Genomic DNA, 20,198 nt, shown 5'->3' with positions numbered 1-20,198 from the left:
ACGCCATTCTCCTGCCTCAGCCTCCGGAGTAGCTGGGACTACAGGCGCCCGCCACCTCGCCCGGCTAGTTTTTTGTATTTTTTAGTAGAGACGGGGTTTCACCATGTTAGCCAGGATGGTCTCGATCTCCTGACCTCGTGATCCGCCCATCTCGGCCTCCCAAAGTGCTGGGATTACAGGCTTGAGCCACCGCGCCCGGCCCATAATCCCTTTTTTTAATAAGAGAAATACTGTATACTGCTGAGCCAAATGTTATACTATGAGTTAATTTTCTTTTATAACTTTGTTTTGTAGTAGTTAATTATTGCCTTTTTTTTATATTTGTAATTTTATATGTACTGGTGCTTATTCTATAGACCACATTCCTTTTTACCCCCCTCTCCCCGAGACGGAGTTTTGCTCTTATTGCCCAGGCTGCAGTGCAATGGCTCACTGCAACCTCCGCCTCCCAGGTTCAGGCAATTTTCCTGCCTCAGCCTCCCGAGTAGCTGGGATTACAGGCATGCGCCACCACGCCTGGCTAATTTTGTATTTTTAGTAGAGATGGGGTTTCTCCATGTTGATTAGGCTAGTCTCCAACTCCCGACCTCAGGTAATATGCCTGCCTCGGCCTCCCAAAGTGTTGGGATTATAGGCGCAAGCGACTGCGCCCCTCTTCTGCCTATGTTCTTTAATAAAATCTTTTGGTTCATTCATACACACACACACATATTCATGCATATATGTGCATACACATATTCTTCTACTGAAAGTAAGTTTCTGTGTGTACCTCCTCTGCGTACTTCAGGAGCTCTTTATTCTCATTTGCCAATCTGTTCTGGTTGTTCTCTAGCCCCCTACCAAGCTGCCATCTTGGGATTTTCCTTTGCTGTCGTCCTGCTAACTTTACATTTGCTGTTTTCATACAGGTTCTTTTTATTTGTCTGTTTGTTTGTTTATATATATATATGTATATATATTTATTTATTTATTTAAGATGGAATCTCGCTCTGTCACCCAGGCTGGAGTGCAGTGGCGTGATCTCGGCTCACTGCAACCTCTGCCGCCTGGGTTCAAGGGATTCTCCTGCCTCAGCCTCCCAAGTAGTTGTGACTACAGGCTCATGCCTGCATGCCATGCTAATTTTTGTGTTTTTAGTAGAGATGGGGTTTCACCATTTTGGCCAGGCTGGTCTTGAGCTCCTGACCTCAAGTGATCCTCCTGCCTCAGCCTCCCAGAGTGCTGGGATTACAAGTGTGAGCCACTGCACCTGGTCCTGTAGGTTCTTTTGTGTACCATATCTTAAGCTGTCTTTACTGGTTTGTGTTGTTTTTGTTCATTTGTGAAGTTCATTTTTCAGTAGTTTCTTTAGAAAGTATCTGTGATAGAGTTTTAAGATGTTTAAGTAAAATTACTTATGATGAAAATAGTTCCCAGCTTCACCTTTCTTGACCCCTCAGTTTCTTCTTATATGTTGGTAATTGGCTTTATTCTGCTTCTCACATTTTATAAAATTGTTTCTGTAACGAGTTCTTTGAAAATGCGTTGTTGCCTCCCAGTTTCCTGTTGAGAAGTTTGATGCCATGTTTTGCTCTGGTGATTTGAATGTAACCTTTCCCCCTTCTGCTTTCAGAACCTTTTGTTGATTCCTCATATTATGAAGTTTCACAGTTATAAACCTTGGTGCGGTAGTTCTCACCATTGTACTGTGCTTTATTTTTTTTAATTGAGACAGGGTTTTGCTTTGTCACCCAGGCTGGAGTGCTGCGACACAATCCATGGCTCACTGCAACCTCGGTCTCCTGGTTTCCTCAAGTGATCCTCTCACCTCAGCCTCTTGAGTAGTTGGGACTGATTACAAGTGTGCACCACCACACCTGGCTAATTTTTTATTTTTAATTTTTGTAGAAACAAGATCTCACTGTGTTTCCCAGTTTGGTCTCGGCCTCCTGGGCTCAAGCAATCCTCCTGCCTTGGCCTGCCAAGAGCTCTTTTATTTTCTTCTGTACTCTACATTTCTCTTAATTAAAGCACTAGTTTTTTTTGTTTTTGTTTTGGAGATAGTGTCTCACTTTGTCACCCAGGCTGGAGTGTAGTGGCACCATCTTGGCTCACTGCAGCCTTGACCTCCTGGGGTCAAGTGATCATCCCACGTCAGCCCCATAGGTAGGTAGTTGGGACTACAGGCGTGAACACTTGACTAATTATTTTTTGTATATTTTGTGGAGACGGGGTTTCGCCATGTTGCCCAGGCTGGTCTCGAACTCCTGAGCTCAAGCAGTCCACCCTTCTTGCCCTCCCAAACTGCTGGGATTACAGGCGTAACCCACCGTGCACAGCCCAAACACCAGTTTTGTTTTTTTTTTCCCTTTCCTTTTTTTTTAAAAATTTATTTTTATTTTATTTTAAGTTCCTGGATACATGTGCAGAATGTGCAGGTTAGTTACACAGGGCATGCTAAGCACCAGTTTTGTGGAAGGTGCTATAATATTGGTGGTTCTTGGCCAGGCGTGGTGGCTCAAGCCTGTAATCCCAGCACTTTGGGAGGCCGAGACGGGCGGATCACGAGGTCAGGAGATCCAGACCATCCTGGCTAATCCGGTGAAACCCCGTCTCTACTAAAAAATACAAAAAAAAACTAGCCAGGCGAGGTGGCGGGCGCCTGTAGTCCCAGCTACTGGGGAGGCTGAGGCAGGAGAATGGCGTAAACCCGGAGGCGGAGCTTGCGGTGAGCCCAGATCCGGCCACTGCACTCTAGCCTGGGCAACAGAGTGAGACTCCGTCTCAAAAAAAAAAAAAAAATTGGTGGTTCTTATGTGCACCCTTATTGCCTATATGTATGTTTAATCATAGCATGTGTTAAATTACATCATATTGTCTACTTGTCTGTCTCCCGCACTGGCTTGTAAATTTCTTGAATGTAGACATAGTGCTTTATTTACTTTGTTAATCTCTGTGCCTAACAGAATGTCTGGCATTACTGGGCACTCAGCATATGTTAAGTGAATGAGTTTATCAGGAGTATTTGAAACTTTCTTTTCTTTTCTTTTTTTTTTTTTTTGAGGCAGAGTCTCGCTCTGTCGCCCAGGCTGGAGTGCAGCGGCCAGATCTCGGCTCACTGCAAACTCCGCCTCCCGGGTTCACGTCATTCTCCTGCCTCAGCCTCCCGAGTAGCTGGGACTACAGGCGCCCGCCACCTCGTCCGGCTAGTTTTTTGTATTTTTTTTAGTAGAGACGGGGTTTCACCGTGTTAGCCAGGATGGTCTGGATCTCCTGACCTCGTGATCCACCCATCTCGGCCTCCCAAAGTGCTGGGATTACAGGCTTGAGCCACCGCGCCCGGCCTGAAACTTTCTTAATGTGTCTTAGAGTGGCTTGTATTGTCACACATTAATATGTAGTGTTATTTGTTGCATTGATTACATAATGCCAACAAAAAAATCCTTTTAATTGATGTTTGTAATTCATTGATTTTGCCTAGGTATTCGTTTGCCTAATTTATTTGGATAGAAGAGACTTCTTAGAAGAATGAAACTTAACTGTTTGTTAAATTCTCTCCCCAAGGCAAGGTTTCATGTATTATGTATAAAGTTTTTGTTGGAAAATAGAAGAAATCCTTTCTTAGAGTGTTTATAACTTAGCAAGTTCAATTTCTCAGGAAGATGTGAAAGCAGTTATTGCAGTAGCAGCCAAGATCTAGCCTCACGGGGTTTCCCAGCTACTGCAAACAAACTGTGTGTTGTGTGCTAAATGAAAAGAAGATAAAAAAATTTTTTTCTACGTTATGAGAGTTATGTCTTGAAATGCGAAGATACCGAGAGAACAATAGCAAGTTATTTAAGCGTTAATCTTAAATTACTTGATATAGAATGTCATTTATATGTGATATACATAAGAACTGAGATAATTGGGAAAGGGAAAAGAGTGGGCTTAATTCTGGAAATCGATTGACTTGTGGCTTTTCTGTAGTTTTTGCTTGCTTAACCTTTAAAAAACAGATAAAGAGAAACTGGATTTTGGTAATGGCTAATAGCCATACATTTATTAAAAATTGAGTTAACACTTAAAATGCGGGTGGCTTTTATATTATGTAACTTATACAGTAAAATTGTAAAAAAAAAATTGATAAAGAGATAGCTGTTTTCATCAGTTAAGTGAAATATGTGAAAGGGGGAAGTTTTGGTTTTCACATTTAAGTCTGTGATCTATCTTGAATTGTTAATAATTTTTGTACATGCTGTGAAGGGTCAAGGTTCATCTTTTTCCATGCAGATGGCTAGGTGCTCTAGCATCACTTACTGAAAATATTTTCTCCATTAAATTGCATTGTTGCTTAGGAAAATCAGGTGACTATATGTGTACAGGTAGGTTTATTTTATACTAAATTCTGTTCCAGTGATTTATTTGTCCATGTTTTCTGTTATTTTGGGCAATACCATGCTGTCTTACTGATAGTAGGTTTATAGTAAGTCTTAGAATCTGGTAATGTAAGCCTTTGAACCTCCCATTATTTTGGTAGAATTATTCTAGGTTCTTTGTATTTCCACATAAATTTTGAGTCAGCTTGTCGGTTTCTGTGAAAAAAACCACTGGAATTGCCTTGAATAATAGATCCATTTGAAAAGACTTGATATCTTGACATCATTGAATCTTCTGATAAACATGGTGTATGTCTCTGTTTATTTACATCTTATTTAGTTTATCTGAACCATAATCCATTCTTTTCAGTCTTTAATTAAACTTATTCCTAGGTGCTTTAAAAACTGATCCTTGTAATTGGCATTTAAAATAATTTCCAGTTTTCGCCGGGCACGGTGGCTCACGCCTGTATTCCTAGCACTTTGGGAGGCCGAGGCGGGTGGATCATGAGGTCAGGAGTTCAAGACCATCCTGGCTAACACAGTGAAACCCCGTCTCTATTAAGATTATAAGGAGAAATTAGCCGGGCGTTGTGGTGGGCGCCTGTAGTCCCAGCTACTCAGGAGGCTGAGGCAGGAGAATGGCATGAACGTGGGAGGCGGAGCTTGCAGTGAACCGAGATTGTGCCACTGCACTCCAGCCTGGGTGACAGAGCAAGACTCTTGTCTGGAAAAAAAAAAATTCAGTTTGATAGTATATAGAAATTCAGCTGATTTTTACTACTTTATAGATTCCTTTAGAAATTTTCTACATATACATTGTTACCTGTGAACAAAATTAGTTTTACATCTTCTTTCCAATCTTTATGACTGTTCTCTCTCTTGCTTTATTGTATTGCTTGGATTCCCAGTACTGTGTTGAAAATAAATTTTGAGGCAGGGTGCAGTGGCTTACGATTTTAATTCCAGCGCTTTGGTAGGCCAAGGCAGGAGGATCACTTGAGCCCAGGAGCTTGAGAGCAGCCCTGGCCACATAGTGACAGCCACCCAGCCCACCCCCATCTCTATAAACTTGAAAAATTAGCTGGGCATGGTGGCACACACCTCTAGGCCCGCTAGCCCAGCTACTTGAGAGGCTGAGATGGGAGGATAGCTTGAGTTGAGCCTGGGAGGTTGAGGTTGCAGTGAGCCATGGTTGTGCCACTGCATGGGCAACACAGTGAGATGCTGTCTTAAAATAAAAAAATTTGAGTGGTCATTCATGTCTCCTGATCTTAGAGACACTCAGTCTGTATTTTTATTGCATGTTGGGTGTAGTTTTTGTGTAGTGCTCTTTATCACATTGAAATACTTTCCTACTATTACCCATTTTCCTGAGTATTGTTAAGAATGAGTATTGAATTTTATCAAATGATTTTTCTAAATCCATTGAAATACCATGTTTTTTCCCCTTTATTTGGTTAATATGGTGAATTAACATTGATTTAGAGGGGAGGGGTGATGATGTTATACCACTCTTACATTCTTGGGCTAAACATTACCTGGCCATGATGATATCATCCTTTTTAATGTTACTGGTTTCAATTTGCTAATATTTCATTGAGGATTTTTGCACCAAATTCATGTGGGATATTTGTTTATAGTTTTATTTCTGATGTGTTAGCAGTAGGGTCATGGTTACCTCATAAAACATGTTGCAAAGTGTTCTGTTCTCTGTATGTGCTGAGTTTGTGCAAGATTGCTATTTTTTTTTCATTATGTATTTGATAGAATTTATCAGTGAAGCCACAGTTTTCTTGTTGGCAGGTTTCAAATCATGACTTCAAGTTCTTTGTTTTTTTCTATTTTGTTAATTTTTCTCTCATCATTAATTCCTTTACTTGTTTTTGCTTTAATTTTCCTTAGATTAGGGTTTGGTGGACTAAGACCCATGGATCATATGTGTCTACCACTGATTTTACTTGGCTTGTAAGCTAAGAATGATTTTACACTTTTCAGTAGTTGGGGAAAAAAACAAAAGAACAGTTGTTTGTGATTGAAAATTACAGTTCAAATTTCAGTGTCTTGTTTTTTGGAAGACAGTATGCTCATTTGTTTATGTAGCATTTTTTGTGCTAAGATGGCAGAGTTGAGTAGTTGGAACAGAGACTGTATGGACTGCAAAGCCTAAAATTTTTACTGTTTAGCCCTTTACAGAAAAAATTTATCAACTCCTGTCTTAGATAATTTATTTAAGACTTTTTCATTTGTATATATTTTAAACTATACGTTTGACTCTTGAGCACTACTTTAGGCACATTCTACACATTTGAAATGTTGAGTTGATGTTTGTTATTGATTTGTAGTTTGATTCCATTGTTGTCAAAGAATATATGGCTTAAAACCTTTGGAAATTTATCAAGGGTTTGCTTTATTGTCTAGCATGTGATCTGTTTCTAATTGATACTTCATGTATACTTGAAAAGGATGTGTGTACTGTACAGTTGTTGGATATGATGATCTATATAAAGGCTTATCAAGTAAGTTTGATTGATAGTATTATTCAGTTCTTCTGCTTCCTGGTTTTTTTAATGTCAGTTACTGAGAAAGATGGGTTAAAATCTCCTACTATAGTTGTGGATTTGTCTCTTTCTCTTTTGGTACTGTAGATTTTGCTTCAAATATTTTGAAGCTATATGATTTAGGTACATACACTTTTAGGGTTGTTAATGTTTTCTTGGTGAATTGAGCTCATAAAGTTTTAATTATGTGCCTCTTTATCTCTGATAAAACTCATTTATTTTATTTTTATTTTGTTTTGAGATGGAGTCTTGCTCTGTTGCTGAGGCTGGAGTGCAATGGCGCGATCTCGGCTCACTGCAACATCGGCCTCCTGAGTTCAAGTGATTCTCCTGCCTCAGCTGGGATTACAGGCACATACTACCATGGCCAGCTAATTTTTTGTATTTTAGTAGAGATAGGGTTTCACCATGTTGCCCAGGTCGAACTCCTGACCTCAAGTGATCCACCCGCCTTGGCCTACCAGAGTGCTGAGATTACAGACATGAGCTACCGCGCCTGGCCTAAAACTCCTTATTTTAAAGTCTACTTTGTTTGATGTTATTGAGCCATATTGGTTTCCTTCTGATAAGTTTTTGCATAGTTTATCTTTTTCCCTCCTTGTATTTTAATTCTTCTTCCTTGAATTTATGTTGCAACTCTTTTAAATAGCTTATAGTTGGACTTGTTTCTTTATCCCGTTACAATTGGACTGTTCTGTTCATTTACATTTAATGCCATTACTTATGTAGCTGAGTTTTAACCATGTCATCTTACTATTTCCTGCTTCTCTTATCTGTTTATCTTTCCCTGTTTTTGTGTGAATTGAGCTTTTCAAATTCCATTTATATAAAAATTACCTCTTTGTAATTTTTTTAGTGGTTGCATTTGTCTACTCAGGCTGCAGTAACAAAATATCATAGATTGGCTGGCTTAAGCAACAGAAGTTTTTTTTCTTTTCACAGTTCTGGAGGCTAGAAAGTCCAAGATCAAAGTTCTGGCAGGGTTTGGTTTCTCATGTCTCATCTTGGCTTACATATATAGCTGCTTTCTTGCTATGTCCACATATGGGGGGAGCGGGGGATGTCTCTTTTCCTCTTCTTATGAGCCCACCATCCTGTTGGATTAGAGTCCCACCCTTAAAACATCTTTTAACCCTAATTTTCTTGTAAAGCCCTGTTTGGGCTTCCACATACGAGTTTGGTGGGGGACACAATTCAGTATATAGCAGTGGTTATATGAATTACAATGTGCATCCTTAATTTATTGAATATAATTTGAATACGAACTGCTAATGCAGTTATAGTTGATGACCTTCTATGTGATATAAGCCTCTAAACCTTGTTACTTTATTTGCTTTAAACAGTCAGTAGTCGGTGTGTGCCCTCTCCCTCTCTCTGGCTCGCTCTCACCCTCTTGCCTTCCCTTGCCCTCCCTCCTCCTTCCTCTCCCTACCTCTTTCCCTCCCTTCTCCCTTCTCTTTCCTCCCTTCCTTTCTCCCTTTCTCCTTCTCTCCCTCTCTCCTTCTCCTCTCCCTCTTTCCCTCTCTCCTTAAAAAAAAAGTCAGTCAGGGCCGGGCGCGGTGGCTCAAGCCTGTAATCCCAGCACTTTGGGAGGCCGAGGCGGGCGGATCACAAGGTCAGGAGATCGAGACCATCCTGGCTAACACAGTGAAACCCCGTCTCTACTAAAAAGTACAAAAAAACTAGCGGGGCGAGGTGGCGGGCGCCTGTAGTCCCAGCTACTCAGGAGGCTGAGGCAGGAGAATGACGTGAACCCGGGAGGCGGAGCTTGCAGTGAGCTGAGATCCGGCCACTGCCCTCCAGCTTGGGCGACAGAGCGACACTCCGCCCCAAAAAAAAAAAAAAAAAGTCAATCAATAGTTGTTTAAATAATATAAGAGAAAGTCTTTTATATCTACTTATTTATTTATTTATTTTCATTTGGACCTGTGTTTATTTTGGTTCATTTTTTTTCTTTTCTTTTCTTTCTTTTTTTTTTTTTTGAGTTAGGATCTCACTCTGTCGCCCAGGCTGGAGTGCTATGGTGCTATCTCAGCTCACTGCAACCTCTGCCTACCAGGTTCAGGTGATTCTCGTACCTTAGCCTCCCGAGTAGCTGGGACTACAGGTGTGCACCACCACGCCTGACTAATTTTTGTATTTTTAGTAGAGACAGGGTTTTGCCATGTTGGCCAGGCTGGTCTTGAACTCCTGGCCTCAAGTGATCCGTCCACCTTGGCCTCAGTCACCACACCTGGCCCATATTGTTTCATTTTCTAACAGTATGAAGAACTTCCTTTAAGATTTATTTTTTAAAAACTTTTAAAAAATTGAGATACAATTCACGTACAATAAAATCTACATAAAATTCACCCACCAACTGAAAGTGTAGAGTTCAGTGGTTTTTAATATATTCACAGGATTGTGCAACTATTACTTCAGTGCTGCAGTCAGTTTTAGGACATTCCCAGCACCCCAGGAAGAAAACTCATTAACTTCCCATTTTCCCTCAGCTACTCTCAAGCTCCACCCAGTCCAACACAACCACTTGTCTGTCTCTGTAGATTTGCCTATTTTGGATATTTTATATAAATGGTATCATTTAATATGTGGTCTTTCGTGCCTAACTTGTTTTACTTAAACTTGATGTTTTTAAGGTTCATCCATGTGTAGCATGTATCTGTACTTTGTTTCTTTTTATTGTCAAATAATATTTTATTGTGTGGACATTGCTACATTTTATTCATCAGTTGGACAGTAAGGTTTTCAGTTTTTGGCTGTTATGAATAATGTTGCTGTGAACATTTGTGTACAAGTCTTTGCGTGAACACAGTTTTTTTGTGTTGAAAAGACCATTTTTTCCTCTATTGAATTGTCTTGGCACCTTGGCAATTGAATCAGTTGACATAAATGTGGGCATTTGTTTCTGGACTTGCAATTCTGTTAATTGATCTGTATATCTAGTCTTATGTCAGTATCACACTGTTGACTGGGCACAGTGGATCATGCTTATAATTTCAGCACTTTGAGAGGCCAAGGCAGGATTATAGCTTGAGCCCAGGAGTTTGAGATCAGTCTGGCCAACATGGTGAAACCCTGTCTCTACTAAAGAGAACCTGTCTCTACAAAAATAAAAATAATAGCTGAGTGGTGTGGTGGTATGTGTCTGTAGTCCCAGCTACTCGAGAGGCTAAAGTGGGAGGATCACTTGTTTCCAGGAATTTGAGGTTGCAGTGAGGTACAACAGCGCCATTGCACTCTAGCCTGGGCGACAGAGTAGGACCTTGTCTCAAAACCCAACCAAACCAATAGACACACTGTCTTAATTACTGTAGCTTTGTAATAAGCTGAAACCTGGAAGTGTGAGTCCTCTGAGAACTTTGTTTCTAATTTTCAAGACTGCTTTGGTTTTTTTGGTGGATCCCTTGCATTTTCATGTGAATTTTAGGGTCAGTTTGTCGCTTTAAAAAAAAAAAAAAGTCACAGATAGGGTTTTAGTAGATATTGCATTGAATTTGTAGATCACTTTAGGGATTATTGCTGTTTTACCAATATAAAATTTTTTTCCCATAAACGCAGGATATTTTTCTATTTATTTTGGTCTTTTGTTTCAACAGTATTTTATAGTTTTCCATGTATAAGTCTTGAACTTCTTTTGTTAAATTTATTCCTATTTTATTCTTGTTGATGCCATTGTAAAATGGAATTATTTTCTCATTTCACTTTTGATATTCATTGCTAGTTTGTAGAAAAACTATTTGTGTGTGTGTGTCTTGGATCCTGGAATCTTTGTAAACTGATTTATTAGTTCTAATAGTTCTTTAGTGGATTCTTTAGTATTTTCCGTATACAAGATCATGTTACCTGTGAATAGAGATAGTTTTGCTTTTTCCTCTTCAATCTGGATGCCTTTTATTTCTTTTTCTTGCCTAATCATCCTGATAGAATCTCTAGTACAAGTAAGTAGAAGTGGCAAGAACCGATATCTTTATCTTATTTCTGAGCTGAGGAGTATTTTTATGCAGTCTAAATGATCTCAGCTGTCCGAAAATGTCTTCAAGTTTAAAGGCTTCTTTTGATAGATATAGAACATTAGGTTGGGAGTTTTTCTTTCAACACTTCGTGATGGGGGGTAAATTATATTGTCTTCTGACTTTCCAGTGAGTCACTAGTCAGTCTGTTGTTCTCTTTGTTGTTCCTCCAGTGTAATGTCTGTTTTCCTTCTGCTGCTTTCAGGATTTTCTCTTCGTCTTTCATTTTCAGCAGCCTGACCTTGATGTGCCTAGATAATGACTTTTTTTTTTTTCCTTCTGTTTGTCCCCCATTGTTGCTTACTGAGCCTGGATCTGTGGGGTAAAATCTTTTGCTTTTGGAAGATTTTTGTTCATTTTCTTTTCAAGTATTTCTTCACTTTGTTTCTCTTGTCTTTTTGGAAGGGCGGTTACTAGTATGTTAGATCATTTCATGTTGTCCCAGAGATCTCTGACACGGTTTGTTTTTGTTTGTTTGTTTCTCTGTCCTTCAGTCGAGGTGATTTCAAGTAGCTTCCTATTTCAGTAAATTTCAGCTCACCTCACGTTTCAGCTGTGTCAAGGGCGGAGTGATTGGTCTTCTATCCCTGGCAGGACCTTAGGACCTAAGCATTGGTAGACTACATGTTCTCTTATTTCCAGGCCAGCCTTTCTGCAGCACGCTGTTTATTCTGCAGAAGTCCTCTGGAGTGGGTGGTAATTGGACAGCAGTGAGAACTAGTTTTCTATTTGGGGTCCTCGAGATTCTGCCCATGCTCGGGCATTAAAAGTTGGTTTTTCCGTGGTTTTGCAGATCCTTTGCCTATAGTTGTTTTTTTCTCTCCTTACTGTATGTTCACGCAGTGCAAATGCTGCTTAGGGTTGAAAGCGGTAGCTATCTCCCGTCACCTAGGGAAGGCTGGTCCCCTTCTGTAATTCACTTGATTTAGACTTATTTATGTCCAGAGGTTTTCAGTATGTTGTAAGAAAAATAATTTACTTAGTGTTTTCTCATTGTTTACGGCAAAAGTGATGATCTTTTGTGATCTTCCACATTCTAACTGGAGGTGGAAATTTTCCATTGGAGGATTTTCTTTTTCTTTTCTTTCCTGTTTTTTTTTTTTTTTTTTTTTTTTTTTGAGATGGAGTCTCACTCTGTTGCCCAGGCTGAAGTGCAGTGGCGCAATCTTTGCCTCCCAAGTTCAAGCAATTTTCCTGCCTTAGCCTCCCGAGTAGTTGGGACTAGAGGTGTGCACCACAAAGCCTGCCTTTTTTTTTTTTGGAGACCAAGTCTCACTCTGTTGCCCAGGCTGGAGTACAATGGTGTGATCTCAGCTCACTGCAACCTTTGCCTCCTAGATTCAAGCGATTTTCCTGCCTCAGCCTCCCGAGTAGCTGGGATTACAGGTGTACGCCCCTGCACCCGGCTGAGTAGCTGGGATTACCCGTGTGCGCCACTGCACCCGGCTAATTTTTTGTATTTTTAGTAGAGACGGGGTTTTACCATGTTGGTCAGGCTGGTCTTGAACACCTGGCCTCTGTTAATCCGCCCGCATCAGCCTCCCAAAGTGCTAGGATTATAGGCATGAGTCACTGCACCCAGCCTATTGTTTTAGTAGTGATGGGTTCCACCATGGTTGCCGCCAGAGTGGTCTCAAACTCCTGAGCTCAGGCAATCTGCCTGCCTCTGCCTCCCAAAGGGTTAGAATTACAGACGTGAGCCACCACACCGGGCTTCTATTGGAGGATTTTGAAGTAAGGTTAAAATCTTAAGTAGAAATTGTGCAAGGAACAAGTAACTACACATTCATGTAGTAGTTGCTAGTGCCTGTTTTAAGTTTTATAAAGTTTTACAAAGACAGTGACTTTAATTGGGTTAGCAAGTAGTGAAAAAAATAGTGCTTCATTCATTAATGATGGATTGTTGTTGAAAATGTATTTTATTGGACTGAGACACTAATGTAATATTTTCCATGTGATTGGATCCTATGGAGTATAATACAGGTTATTGTTTAAGATGAGGCTGAAATGGCTGAGGATAAATTGTATTGGGCTTTGAAAAACATCCCAGATATTTATACTTTTTTCTTTAGTTTCAGAAGCCTTTGAAATGCTTTTGAACAGGCAAGTAATGTAAATATAGTTCAATATTTTAGGGAGATAAATTAGGTAATAAAAGTAATGGATGTGAAAATACCTTGATTGGGGGTATTTAATTTTATTGCCTTTTCTTGTGATTTTGCCCCTCAAATCACTGCCTTGCTGGCTTTCTGATGTCTTCAAATAGATTTTAAGAAATATTCTGGGGGGAAAAAACTGTTTAGTGTAACTTTTCTAGTTCTAAGTGGAGGAGGGTCAGTCTGCTCTGAGCTATTTCACACTACTAATGGAAACCTACCTACCTAACTTTTAAAAAAGTGACTAGGCCAGGCGTGGTGGCTCACGCCTGTAATCCCAGCACTTTGGGAGGCCAAGGTGGGCAGATCATGAGGTTAGGAGTTTGAGACTAGCCTGGCCAACATGGTAAAACCCTGTCTCTACTAAAAATACAAAAATTAGCCAGGCGTGGTGGTGCATGCCTATAATCCCAGCTACTCAGGAGGCTGAGGCAGGAGAATTGTTTGAACCTTGGAGGTGAAGGTTGCAGTGAGTTGAGATCATGCCACTGGACTTGAGTCTGGGCGACAGAGCAAGACTCCATCTCAGGGAAAAAAAAAAGTGACTGATCAGAGGAAAATACTTTAGTTGCATCAATGCTGTTTTCTTATTTTTAAAATTTTAAAATTTTAATTAATTTATTTTAGAGGAGGCGTCCTGCTCTGTTACCCATGCTTTAGTTCAGGGTGTGATTGTAGCTCACTGCAGCCTTGAACTCCTGGGCACAAGCAGTCCTGGCACCTCAGTCTTCTGAATAGCTGCTACTACAGGCATGTGCCACCATGCCTGGCTATAAATGCTGTTTTCAGTCATAGGCTTTGAACTATTTAAAAAAAAAAATGCCCACAGTCCGTTGTTACATATTATTTGTTAGTGAATATATGTAGTGGGTGTGTATAGTTTTTCTCAAAGCAGTTTTCATCCTGCTTTCCTGTACTGCTAACATGTTGACTTGTGTGGATATTTTGGTGGGGGGAAATGAGAGGTGCAGTTTTGAAATTTCTGAAGCTGAGAATTCTAATTCCAGTCGTATTACTTTATGTGGAATCTTTTTTTTTTTATTTTTTTGAGACAGATCTCGCTCTGTCGCCAGGCTGGAGTGCAGTGGCGTGATCTCGGCTCACTGCAACCTCCGCCTCCCTGGTTCAAGGGATTATTCTGCCTCAGCCTCCCAAGTAGCTGGGACTACTGGCATGTGCTGCCACGCCCAGCTGGTTTTTATAGTTTTGGTAGAGACGGGGTTTCACCATGTTGGCCAGAATGGTCTCAATCTCTTGACCTTGTGATCCGCCTGCCTCGGCCTCCCAAAGTGTTGGGATTACAGGCGTGAGCCATTACACCTGTTATGTGGAATCTTAACCCAAATTTTTATTTCTACCATTTCTTTTATTTCTCAAGATACATTGGTATAGTTCTTAGGCTTTTAATGGCTGATTGGGAGGAGGGGGAAACTAGATGTTTATGTTGCTTTTTGATGAATTAATACATAATATATCTGGGTCATACGTATTTGCCTTCACCTACTCTATGTTTTATTTTGGAAGAATTAGTGGTGAAATATTTATGTTGAAAGTGAGTTTTCAATTTTAAAGTTGAAAATCATCTGGCAACATCAAGACTATACTAAAAACCAGTGAATTGTATATTCTAAAATAGCTGAAATATTATGTTTTATGTTATGTGAATTTAATCCCAAAACATGTCGGAAAATATCAGCTGGCAGTTTGATGGCCCTTTCCTGTTTGTTGCAATTCTTAGTTGTGATGGATGTGTGTTAGCTTTACAGGGTTGTTAATCATCATGTGGATTTTTAGAGTTTTTTAGTGTTTTTGAGGAATGACTCAGGAAATCTGATGTATTACTTGGATTCCTAACATCTTTTTTTTTTTTTCTCTTTGAGTCTTGTTTATGGATCATTTTGTACTTTTAAAATCCCTTTTTCCCCTCTCTCTCCAGTCTTATTGCCAGCAATTTTGAAGATGACTCCCATGTAGCCTCACCATTAGACCAGAATGGAAGCTTCAATGTTGTTATTAAAGAGGAACCTCTAGATGATTACGACTACGAACTTGGTGAGTGCCCAGAAGGGGTCACTGTGAAACAGGAAGAGACAGATGAAGAGACAGATGTATACTCAAACAGTGATGATGATCCTATACTAGAGAAACAGCTAAAGAGGCACAATAAAGTTGACAACCCAGAAGCTGACCATCTATCTTCTAAATGGCTTCCAAGCAGCCCATCAGGTGTTGCTAAAGCTAAAATGTTCAAATTAGACACTGGAAAGATGCCAGTAGTCTATCTGGAGCCCTGTGCTATCACTAGAAGCACAGTGAAGATTTCTGAACTCCCTGATAACATGCTTTCCACATCTCGAAAGGATAAATCTTCTATGTTGGCAGAATTGGAATATTTGCCTACATACATTGAAAATTCCAATGAGACTGCCTTCTGCTTAGGCAAGGAATCAGAAAATGGTCTTAGAAAACATTCATCAGATCTCCGAGTAGTACAAAAATATCCCTTACTGAAAGACTCTCAGTGGAAATATCCTGATATATCTGATAGCATTAACACAGAAAGAATACTTGACAGTTCAAAGGGTTCAGTTGGAGACTTACTTTCAGGAAAAGAGGACTTGGGCAGAAAGAGAACAACTATGCTTAAGATTGCAACACCCCCAAAGATAGTGAATGCTAATCAGAATGCCTCTCCAAATGTCCCTGGAAAAAGAGGAAGGCCACGAAAATTGAAACTCTGTAAGGCAGGACGACCACCTAAAAACACAGGAAAGTCTTTAATTTCTACAAAGAATACACCTGTAGGCCCTGGGAGTACTTTTCCAGATGTGAAGCCTGATCTGGAAGATGTGGATGGTGTTCTCTTTGTTTCCTTTGAATCAAAGGTAAGATTGTAATTTTCAGGATTCTTTTAAAGGCTTATTAGTTATACTTGAATTGTATACTGGCTTGTAACTAACTCGATTTAGAATCTAGTTTTGTGACATCTATTTGTGAGGGTGTATGCGCGGGTAGAGTTGGGAGGGAAGTGTCTCCAAAATGTTTGGTTTAGTTAATACGAATAACTTAAGATATTTCATTTGAATAGACTTAAAAAATTATGTCTTAGATTTCAGCTCATGATTTTTGCATAGCTGTGTTTAAAAAAAATCTTCGGGTCTTACTGGAATTATCATCATTATGGATTTTGGAAAGGCCTAAAAATACATGAAATATTTACTGACTCTTTGGCGACACTCCATTTCTTTTACCTCCTGGTTTTCTGTTCTTTTTTTTTTTTTGAGACAGAGTTCTCGCTCTGTTGCCCAGGCTGGAGTTCAGTGGCGCGATCTCAGCTCACTGCAATCTCTGTTTCCCTGGTTCAAGCCATTCTCGTGCCCCAGCCTCACGAGTAGCTGGGATTACAGGCGTGTGCCACCACACCCAGCTAGTTTTTGTAATTTTGGTAGAGACGGGGTTTTGCCATGTTGGCCAGCTGGTTTCGAACTTCTGACCTCCAACAATCTGCCTGTTTCAGCCTCCCCAAAGTGCTGGGATTACATGCATGAGCCACTGCTCCCGTCCCCGGTTTTCAATAGTAGTAGTAGAGTACCATTGGAGAACCAAATATTAATAGTCATCTTAACTCTGCTGTCTTACACATTGACAGTCTCTCTATTCCACTCTGACTCTTCAACCAGATTATTTTTCTTTGAAATTTCATTTTATAGAAGCCTAGTCTTTCTTTTTTTCTTCTTCTTTTCTTTTTGAGATGGAGTCTCGGTCTGTTGCTCAGGCTGGAGTGCAGTAGTGCAATCTCGGCTCAGTGCAAGCCTCCCCCTCCTGTGTTCACGCCATTCTCCTGCCTCATCCTCCCGAGTAGCTGGGACTACAGGTGCTCACTACCACGCCCGGCTAATTTTTTTGTGTGTTTTTAGTAGAGACAGGGTTTCACTGTGTTAGCCAGGATGGTCTCGATCTCCTGCCTCGTGATCCTTTTGCCTCGGTCTCCCAAAGTGCTGGGATTGCGGGTGTGAGCCACCGTGCCTGGCCTCTTTTTTTTTTTTTTTGATACGGAGTCTTGCTCTGTTGCCAGGCTGGAGTGCAGTGGCACAATCTCAGCTCACTGCAGCCTCTCTCGCGGGTTCAAGCAGTTCCCCTGCCTCAGCCTCCCAAGTAGCTGGGACTACAGGTGCGCGTCACCACACCCAGCTAATTTTTTTATTTTAGTAGAGGCAGGGTTTCACCATGTGGACAGGATGGTCTCAATGTCCTGAGCTTGTGATCCACCCGCCTCGGCCTCCCAAAGTGCTGTGATTGTAGGTGTGAGCCACCCTGCCAGGCCGTCTTTCTGTGTAATTGACTACACAGATGTTAGATATTTAATCCCTTATAGCTGTTCTTTTCCTCCCTTGTTAGCTGAGTAAGCTATCTGAATATAGGCAATGAGAAATGAACATGCAAATTGGCATATTCTTTGAGGTCAGTTAGCTCAGTATGACATCATATTCACATTTTTTTACTTTCCCCTTTCCCCCTTGTGATTATTAAAGTAATATTAATGTAGAACACTTAGAAAATATCAAAAAGTGTGAAAAGATTGTTCCTGTTCTTCCAATTTTAGTGTAACTGTAGGCATGGACATATTTTCCTTCTGGTCTTTAATTTTTTTTAATCCAGTTTTACATTTAATTTTTCAGAAGCAATATGAACTACCTTTTTTTTTTTTTTTTTTGATGTATAGGAAGCTCTAGACATTCATGCAGTTGATGGGACAACAGAAGAATCTTCTAGTCTTCAGGCATCAACCACAAATGACTCAGGTATTATAAAATAGTATAAAATGAGTTGTATTTGTGGTTTGGGCTCCAGTAATGAAACATGCAACATTCATTTGTCTGTAGTGTACAGTAGCTTATTTTATTACTATTTATTTTGGGAGTAGGTTACAGAGCAAGAATTTCCCAGTTGGAAAAGGAGTTGATAGAAGATTTGAAGTCTTTGCGGCACAAGCAGGTGATACATCCTGGTCTTCAAGAAGGTAATAGACTGGCAACTTTTTTTTGGTTTTCTTTTTTCTTTCTTCCCTGTTTCTCCTCTTTTTCCTCTCTCCTTCTCTTCTTTTTCTGTTTTTTTCCTCTTTCTTTCTATCCTTGATTTCATTTTTTTCAGCACCTCTTTCAGTTTGCATATTTTTCTCTTCTCTGTCTCCGTAATTCTTCCCTTTAGTTTAAAAACCATGTCTAGGTCTTTTTTATTCTATTATCTTATGTAAGAAAAAAATGTGTCATGGTGAAGCAAGTGATATTTTCTTTGTTCATTCTTACAACCTGGTATTCTCCCCCTGCATTTCTCATCTTAGTTTGGTTACTTTTGTTTATGTGTTTGTTTATTTGACACGGAGTCTCACTCTGTTGCCCAGGCAGCTGGAGTGCAGTGGTGCTATCTCAGCTCACTTCAAGCTCCGCCTCCTGGGTTCACACCATTTTCCTGCCTCAGCCTCCCGAGTAGCTGGGACCACAGACGCCCGCCACCACGCCTGGCTAATTTTTTTGTGTTTACGCCCGCCACCACGCCTGGCTAATTTTTTTGTGTTTTTAGTAGAGACAGTGTTTCACCATGTTAGCCAGGATGGTCTCCATCTCCTGACCTTGTGATCCACCCGCCTCAGTCTCCCAATTACATGTTTGTTTTTATAATTTTGGAGGAAGGGTCTTCCTTGTCCTTTAGTAATATATTTAGGTGTATAAATAGAAGAATACTTTTCTCTCTCATGTTGGCTGCAAACATCTATTTTATATATTCGATGTACCAGTGGGAAGTTAATTTAAAATTTCATTATCTTTTTTTTTTTTTTAATTTAAGTTCTGGGATACATGTGCAGAATGTGCAGGTTACATAGTTATACATGTGCTATGGTGGTTTACTGCACCTATCAACCTGTTATCTAGGTTTTAAGCCCCACATACATTAGGTGTTTGTCCTAATGCTCTCCCTCCCCTTGCCTCCCACCCCCCGATAGGCTCTGGTGTGTGATGTTCCCCTGCTTGCATCCATGTGTTCTCATTGTTCATCTCCCACTTATGAGTGAGAACATGCAGTGTTTGGTTTTCTGTTCCTATGTTAGTTTGCTGAGAATGATGGCGTCCAGCTTCATCCATGTCCCTGAAAAGGACATGAACTCATTCTTTTTTATGGCTGCAGTTTTCATTATTATCTTTATTTTATTGTAATGCATTATCTTGGCCTTGATTATGTTGCTTAATCTTTAAAAGAAATCTACTATGGTTATTAACATCATGATCACTACTGATTTTCCTGTTTTGGGATGTAATGAAAAATTTTAGGCCGTGCCCCAATTTTTAGTTTCTTACAAATATCTTTGATTTTAGATACACATCTTGGAGTAGTTTTTTGAGTTTTTGACTCTTAACAATTTTCGGAAGGGTGTCTAGACTATTTACACTAATTAGTGGTTCATTTACCTGAGAGTCTAAACATTACAAGTTATCAGACAAAAGATTTATATGTTGGTCATTCGGTTTCTAAATCAAATGGTAATACTTGAAGAATTTTTGCTTTAACAGAAGGCAGCTTGTTTGACAGTGCGATCTTAAAGTGTGCAGATCCCAGTCTCTGTCAGTCAATATGGGCTGATTGCTGTGGATTATAATGGACAGTCACATCATAGCAATCTTGCAGATAACGTTTGCTGCTGTTTATTGTCAGCTTTAACATCTACTATTTTATTTAAATAATATTCTCTTATTTCTCCCTATCTTTTTTCTCCCCTTCCTTCATTTCTTCCTATCTTTAACTTAACCTATCTTCTCCCTTTCCCACTTCCTTTTTTTTTGTTATTTTCTTGATAATATAAAAATCTTATGACATTTATATTGTGTTCTTTTTACTTAATCCCCACATTAAAAAAATCTTAGTTCTAGAGTTAAATATATTCAGTGCTTGCAGCTGGTCCTTTTGCTCTGGTTTATTTGCCTAGTATTTGCTGGTTGGCAAAGCTTTGACTGTTTTTCTTTTATAGACAGCTTAGTCAAATTTGTAATCTTTTCCTTAATGGAATGGGGTGTTCAAAGGCCAATGTTTATGGAAACTGACTAGGTACCATATATAGTGAAATTAGCCTGAATTTGGGGG

The 20,198-nt window shown here is 39.9% G+C and overlaps 1 protein-coding gene across 11 annotated transcripts in view; it reads left to right on the top strand.

The window, feature by feature from the left end:
- The window catches only part of MGA (MAX dimerization protein MGA), a 176,266-nt gene that overhangs the window by 91,138 nt on the left and 64,930 nt on the right, over positions 1–20,198 (top strand). For all 11 annotated transcript variants that reach the window (XM_017895429.1, XM_017895420.1, XM_017895430.1 and 8 more), the window contains 3 exons: positions 15,001–15,949; positions 17,788–17,866; positions 17,989–18,084. In XM_017895429.1, coding sequence (XP_017750918.1) covers positions 15,001–15,949; positions 17,788–17,866; positions 17,989–18,084 — 1,124 coding nt within the window. The remainder of the gene's footprint in view (positions 1–15,000; positions 15,950–17,787; positions 17,867–17,988; positions 18,085–20,198) is intronic.

This window comes from Rhinopithecus bieti, unplaced genomic scaffold (genome assembly GCF_001698545.2).
Source record: "Rhinopithecus bieti isolate Rb0 unplaced genomic scaffold, ASM169854v2 scaffold_26426, whole genome shotgun sequence".
In the NCBI taxonomy this organism is placed as follows: Eukaryota; Metazoa; Chordata; class Mammalia; order Primates; family Cercopithecidae; genus Rhinopithecus; species Rhinopithecus bieti.
This window is presented reverse-complemented; position numbering and strand designations above follow the sequence as displayed.